The 7,600-nt window shown below is 43.2% G+C and overlaps 1 protein-coding gene across 1 annotated transcript; it reads left to right on the top strand.

The window, feature by feature from the left end:
* Positions 1–216: 216 nt before the first annotated feature.
* On the top strand, positions 217–4,212 carry LOC117429208 (stromal cell-derived factor 2-like). The gene is made up of 3 exons (XM_034048474.3): positions 217–455; positions 689–885; positions 2,684–4,212. Exons 1-3 carry the CDS (start codon positions 281–283, stop codon positions 2,978–2,980), a joined length of 669 nt encoding a protein of 222 aa, XP_033904365.3. The 5' UTR covers positions 217–280; the 3' UTR covers positions 2,981–4,212.
* The last annotated feature ends 3,388 nt before the right edge of the window (positions 4,213–7,600 follow it).

Raw genomic sequence — 7,600 nt, 5'->3', positions numbered from 1 at the left:
GTTTTGGTAAAAAAGTATATAAAAAAAACAAAAAACCTAGGTTTACAGGGAACCACACGTACCATTAAAATATGTACTTGGACAAACTTCAAAATATGCAATTTAAAAAAACAGACCCTAGGTGGTGTGCAGTTGAGTATGCCGGACCAGGAGGTGGCGCTGTTTAAAACACAGCGAGTTTCATCGCCTTCTCGGCTGTCAAAGCTTCTCCCCGGTGACGTTGGCGTTACTGTAGTCGCTTTAGTTTAGCGGGTCAGTGAGTGCGGTGCGGTACAGCGTGATGGATTGTACTATAAATCAAATCCGTTTCGTATTCAGCGCGCTCATATTGTGTTGTTTTTGTACTTTGTCTCGGGGTACAGAACTCAGATTCGTGACTTGCGGTTCCGTTGTGAAATTATTGAACAGCAGGCATAACGTCAGGTTGCATTCACATGACGTCAGATACGGTTCTGGTAAGTAAAACATGCAATTATAAAGACCACTTGTGAGCGAATGCATTATTATTATTATTATTATTATTATTATTATTATTAATATTAATAATCTGTTCTCTTCTGAACTCCATCCACACATAGACATGTTGGTAACGCGATCATCCCTGTCCCGAATTCTCCACAAACTGCGAATCAATTAGTTCTCATTTCCTAATCACCTGATAATGGATCTGCGTCTCTCTTTATTCCAGGGAGTGGTCAGCAGTCAGTGACGGGAGTGACCACCGTGGACGACAGCAACAGCTACTGGACTGTCCGGGGGAAGAGCAACACGGTGTGCCAGCGAGGAGCTGCGGTTAAATGCGGACAGACCATCCGGCTCACACACGTCAACACCGGGCGCAACCTGCACAGCCACCGCTTCTCATCCCCGTTATCTTCCAACCAGGTGCGGTAAATGAACGCCCTAAAAACACGACAGGGTTAGAGGCAGAAAAAAGGGTCTGCTCACGACCACAGTGTCCAATCGCACAGCCCCCACATCAGGGGCTTTTAATATATGCCTCTTCGCGCACTTACTTCTAGGAGAAATGCTTCAGAATCTCATTTGAGAACCTGCTGATAAGCGTCTCAGACGGTTCTCCCTAAAACCGCTGTTGCAGAAATAAAACAAGAAACAGAAAGGCGAGCGGTGCGAGAGAAATGCATTTGAGACGCACAGAAGAGAGATTCAGAAGCATTTTTTAGGAGAATGGGAGGAGTCGTAGTTGAAGATCAGCGATGTGTGGAGCGCATAACCTGAGGGAACACAAAGCCACGTTTTCAGGAAGAGCGGCTTGAAACCTGGTTCCAGGAGACCGGGAGAACTAGTCTGAGGTTGCTGTACCAAACCCCAAGTCTCCCCTGGTGTGCCCTGCAGTGGCCTGAAACCTAGTCTCTTGAAAACAAGTTACAAGCCGCAAAGTGGCTCCGTGTTCCCTCAACTTTAAGGGTCAGAAAATGACTTAAAAAACGTGATGTTTTCATATTGCTCACTAATCACTAGACACTGTTAACAGAGCACACCACCAGTGAATTCTTCCTAGTTTAACTGATTCATAACTATAATGTATCAGTCCTGTTTTCACACAATTATTATTTTCAAGACTAAAGTGATAAATCTGTACTTGGTGTGGAAGGTACATGCAGCGGTTTATCTAACTAATGCACTTTCCGTTTCTGAATATAAATATTTTCCCAGTTACTCCCCTTGACCTCTCTCGTAGTTTTAAACGCGTTCATTTCAATGAGCTTCTGATTTCCTTTTAAAACCAATTTCAGGAAAGGAATCCCTAAAAATACAACAAAGTCCCTGTGCGTTTTCTTTACTAATGACAGAAAAAAAGCATAGCAAAAAAAAGAGAGATAACAGTTTATCTGCTGACCTTTTATGTGGAGAGGGTGTTTCGGTGCTTCTGGGATTTCTTTCAGTCGAGAGGAAATAAGTTATATTGACCAGAATGGCACCGCAGGCAACTTAAGGCAGTTTAAAAACCTCACCATTGTTTTTCAACATGTCAGACCCCAGCAGTAACAGCGAAGAGAAATGGTGTCTCTGCATTTGCTGATGCCAGAGGCAAATGCTCGGTGCTTATTGAGCAATTTCATCTTGTCAAGAGAGGTGCAGGAGGAAGAAAAAAACAATTGGCGGGCTACCCCCTTTGGGAGAGAAACTCATTAAAAGAGAGCTCCACTTCTACTGGTCTGTGATGCTTGTAAATTCATATTACGATCACTGCAATCCGCAATAGCCATGTAGATTGATGGCTTCATTTAGACAATGCCTGATCCATTTTTCATTAGTGGATTAATATGTTTGTTTGTTTTGCCTAATTGCCCAAACTATGTGCTAATAATCCTACGACTTAACATTACAGTGGGACACTGCAGCGTTAAAATGTGCATTTTAAGATCTGCAGTAAATCCAGTCTTGTAAGTCATTTTTGCTATTTTTGAAAGCTACAGTAACATGCTTTTTTTTTTTAAGCTAAGGGGTTGAGATAACCTGCTTAGCATTTTTTTCTTTGTATATGTACGCCCCTTTTCAATTGGCTTAGTGTTTTAAAAGATATCAAAAGGCAAAAAGCAGACTTGTTTGTTGGGTTACTGGAGGCGAGTGCTTGCGGAGAACTTAGTGAATGCGTCAAACCCGCTTCTCGCCTGTCTCCTAAGCTTGCTCCCATTCTCACTGCGGAGTCCCTTTTCAGGAGGTGAGTGCGTTTGGGGACGAGGGCGAGGGGGACCTGCTGGACGACTGGACGGTGCTGTGCGCAGGGGAGGTGTGGGAGCGAGAGGAGGCGGTCCGGCTCAGACACACTGCCACTGACGCCCTGCTCTCAGTGACCGGCGAGCAGTACGGCCGGCCCATCAACGGGCAGCGGGAGGTCCACGCCATGCCTCAAGCCAGTCAGCACAACTTCTGGAGAGTCATGGAGGGGATCTTCATGAAGCCCAGCTTGCAACAGCTGAGGACGAGCAGTGCACAGCTGCACAACGAGCTGTGATTGATCTGGTAAAAACACTAACGCGGCCGATCTGCACTGCAGGGAGAGGCGGCCAACCCTGCAGTCCACTGCAACAAAATTGATTCTATTCCAACCTTTAGGTGGTTGTAAGAAACAGATTTAACACCTTGATTGAGAGTTCGGATGTTACTCTTTTCACATTGTACCCACTAGGCCGTGGTGTTCCACTATTGTACGTCCTTTTATGTCTTAACAGATGCTGACATGGTTCTGGGGAGGGGTTTCAATAGCTAGCATTGGCAAGTGTTACAGAATAACTCTCGATTCACATTCTATCAGTCGGCTTTCTTTCTAAACACAATTAAACACTTTGGATTTTTGTGATACCATTAATAAATCAACTGGGGGATTTGCTCCGGAAGTCACCGAGCCTGCCCCAACGCACCAAACTGTCGTCAGAGAACCAGACTGCCTTCGGAACATCCCATTGCAGTGCGATTCTAAACCGACGTCCCTGTCAAAAACCACACTGCATTCTTAAACAAAGAGGGGCTGGGGTTTAAACAGAAGCACGCTGCGATGCCAGGTTCCCGAGGTTTTGTCTGAAGGCAGTTTGAGCGTCTGGGCAGTTACTTCACAGTCTCTTATTAGAAAATGGAGCTCCTCCTCCATGGCATTTTACATGCTTTTAAAGAAACTAAAGAGACTGTTTGATGCAGGTTTTCATAAACAGTAATCACAGCAACCTTTAGACCTGCTGCTGTTAAAAGCAATTGAATAGTGTCCTGTGTGCTTGATAATATAAAGTAAAGTGCGCGCGCTCAAAGACTGTGGTTGCCTGTGACTGGCAGTGTACACTACCGAAGGACACCGTGCAGGGCTTAGCTTTACCCTCGCTTTTTATCTTTATTTTAACCCTGAAGAAAAATGACACACTGCAAACCTTTTACTTGATTTCCCTTGACTTTTAAAGGTAAAATTAGGAAGTGTTTTTGTGTAAAGTGTCAGTATATCTGAACAGTATTGGAGGTTGTTTAAGAAACCCGCGCAGTATTTATGGCAGTAAGTCACACCAGTGTTACAGACAAACAGTGTTTATACTTCTGGAAATATGTCTTGGAACAAAATGTACTGTTCAGTATTTATGTGCAACGTGTGTGTGTGTGTGTGTGTATAATATATATACACATAAACATTTTTGGAAGATGCTTGTTACAAAAGTTGATTGCCAGACCATTTTAATATAGTACAAATAAATCCTGTTATTCAAATTGTTTCCTGTATCGTTTTATTTGTACCTACCGGTGCTTAAAAGGCAAATAAAATCAAGTTTTAAAGAAATCCAATAAATATTTTCTCCATTCTGCAATGACCTCTTAGTGATGTGAAAGTAAGGAACGGCAATGAATAGCAACTCCCAATGCAATTCAATACATTAGCTGTAGTCACGAGTAAGAGATCTTAGCAGAACTGTAGAGGGGCTCAAGGCATTCTTAGTACTAATGAAATCAATGGGCTTTTCCTAATGTAAGCAGTGAGATAATACAAGTACAGTAATGAAGAGTGTTGCAGGTAATTCCCATGCAGGCTTGCTAGGTTTTTTAGTTTTCTTGCAGAAACAGAATTATGAACCCTTTCAGTCCTGGCAGGGACCTCAAGGTCCCGGTATGTTAACATACAGTATGCCCTCGGAAATCACATTGGAACCTCACGGGACTGTTAGGTCCCAGTCTGAGGTAGTCTATACATATATTCAATAATATAACTTAATTTCGGATTCTTCAGCTCGACAAAAAAAGAATTCAGGACTGTGAAAGGGTTCAATAAAATCTACTGAAGAACCACCGGATGATACATTGTTCTCTAGAACTTAAAACAAAGCCCTACACGGAACAGCCACAAGGTGGCAGTGTTTCAAATTCTGTGTGCCAGAACCAGCACAGCACGTACCTGAGGAATGTTGGGTAAGGTCCCTTCTGTCACACCTGTATTCTACCCTATCAGAACTCTATATTAATATACAGGGTACAGGTTTTTTTTTTAATGACAACGATGTACACACCACCGTTTCTCCAGTATTTCCTTCACATTAATCTGAGTTTGGAGTTTCTCAACCTTACTTTTCAAAACGGTTTGCAGCTTCAGCCCAGCCGTGTGGCTTTGTGCATGAACAAAACCTCCAGAGCGTGAAAAACAAAACAAATTACTGGGCTGGGAAATCAATAGAAAATCCATTTTGCACATCAGTAGAAAGCGAGGCTTGTTTTGTCATGTAGAAGGAAAGTCAATATATTAGTCAGTAGTTCTGTGTTTTAATCAGTATTAGCAGCACAGCAATAAACACAGTTTAAAGTAGAAAGACAGACCCGGAGAGAAATTGATTTTTTTTTTACAAACAACAGGGCTGCAGACTGGAAGGGAAATCTGTATTAGTGGGAGGTGCTTGTAACACACTGACCTGCTGTATAAACAAGGACACGTTGGTTACAAACAGCAGGAGTGGGTAATAGTGCTGCATAGTGCACAGTTTGTTCAAGTGGTCCCTTATTAAAGTTTCCCATAGTAAAAGCAAAGCGAAGTGTGCTAACGCACAGTGAAGGCATGGCAAAGCATAGGTAAGCATTGCTGAGCCCTGGGATGTATGGTAAAGCATGTTAAAAGACATGGGAAACCACAGTAAAGCATAGGAACACCGCAGGATCACTGTTTACAGTTACTGTGGTAAACTTTTATAAGGGTTTATAACATGGATCTGGTTATATGGCTCCCATTTCTACCTGCATAAAGATGGGCACTGGATAAAAAAAAAAAACTTAATAATAATAATAATAATAATAATAATGCAGAAGTTGTTGGGGTGGGCGGTTTCTCATATGCAGAAGATTGAAACAGCATCTCTTTCTTGAATATCTTGAATATCAAACTGCATGGTTTGGGTTTATTTAAAACATTCCCCGTTTTTGTGAACTGTGTGTAGATCAGGACAGTGTATAAAACATACTTTGATATTAATTGACAATTCTGAAAGCAGCCAGTAGGTGGCATTGCTCTCTTGTGTGAAAGGGATGTTCAGGTAAAGAGATCCCACCAATGACACTGTGGAAGGCACAGCATTCTCCTAGCATGGGAACTCAAGAACAGACATGAAAGAGAAACTGATCTGATGAGGCCAGGTGAGCAGGGTGGACCCTGATGAAGCTACGCAGCCCCCCCCCCAACCCTATTGAGGTAATTAAGTGCAGGCTGGGGAGGGGGAGGATTGGGTTTGCATTAGCAAGGGCCAGGTGAGTTTCTCTGAGCTTTAAAACAGGTAGGGAGGGGGGGATCATTCAGAGAAGCAAGTCCCCATGATCCCTCCCCTGTATCACAGCCTACACTTCTAAAACGTGAATATAATGAACAGCTGAACGTGAATATACTGAGCAGCTGTACTGAACGTGAATATACTGAGCAGCTGTACTGAACGTGAATATACTGAGCAGCTGTACTGCAACCTTTTAGTGGTAGATTTGTTTTGTGCCAAAGCTCAGCGCAGGACTGAGCAGCATGTCACATTCCATATTCCTCTGCAGAAGTGTGCAGGACTGAGCATCATGTCACATTCCATATTCCTCTGCAGAAGTGTGCAGGACTGAGCATCATGTCACATTCCATATTCCTCTGCAGAAGTGTGCAGGACTGAGCACCACGTCACATTCCATATTCCTCTGCAGAAGTGTGCAGGACTGAGCATCATGTCACATTCCATATTCCTCTGCAGAAGTGTGCAGGACTGAGCACCACGTCACATTCCATATTCCTCTGCAGAAGTGTGCAGGACTGAGCACCATGACACATTCCATATTCCTCTGCAGAAGTGTGCAGGACTGAGCACCATGACACATTCCATATTCCTCTGCAGAAGTGTGCAGGACTGAGCATCATGTCACATTCCATATTCCTCTGCAGAAGTGTGCAGGACTGAGCATCATGTCACATTCCATATTCCTCTGCAGAAGTGTGCAGGACTGAGCATCATGTCACATTCCATATTCCTCTGCAGAAGTGTGTGGTACATCATTTATTACCCAGCAGCAAGAAAGTGAATTCCCAACCTCTACTGCCTGTACTATATATAAAACACTCAGCCGTTTATACTAAACAGAATACACCACGTGGAGGTCATGTCCTGTCACCCCTACGATGTAAAAGATTGAAAGACTGATAATCTGCAGTACATCTGAAATCGCATCAGATCCTTGCTGAACATAAGTGGGCTCCGCTTTCGTATTCTAGTTAAAACAGTAAAAGTGGAGGTGAATGCAGTTCAGAATGAGGACATCCTGCAATAATCATGGGGCTAATGCTTCCTTCTGTCGATGACCTCGTCTCCTGGCTATTCAAGGCTTTTATAGATTTAAGTATGGCCCCTCGCTTACTCAATTATGCAACGTTCAGCCGTGCTCGGTAGACGGGAAGGTAGTTTGCTGGAGACTTTGGTAAAATAAATGGTCTGGGTTTAATGCACTACTTGGGACTTGCCTTGGAAGGACAGTGATCTGTAAGAACGTTTGCAGAGAGATGTGTGTTGCTTAGCATTGTAAGATGAGATGAAAATCAAAAGACGGCGCTCACGTTAAAAAAGTGGATGCAAAGTAAAGAATACTAGCTGAAAATGAG

The sequence above is a fragment of the Acipenser ruthenus genome, chromosome 24, assembly GCF_902713425.1.
Source record: "Acipenser ruthenus chromosome 24, fAciRut3.2 maternal haplotype, whole genome shotgun sequence".
In the NCBI taxonomy this organism is placed as follows: domain Eukaryota; kingdom Metazoa; phylum Chordata; class Actinopteri; order Acipenseriformes; family Acipenseridae; genus Acipenser; species Acipenser ruthenus.
Note: the sequence above shows the minus strand (reverse complement) of the source record. Positions and strands in the feature narration are given on the sequence as shown.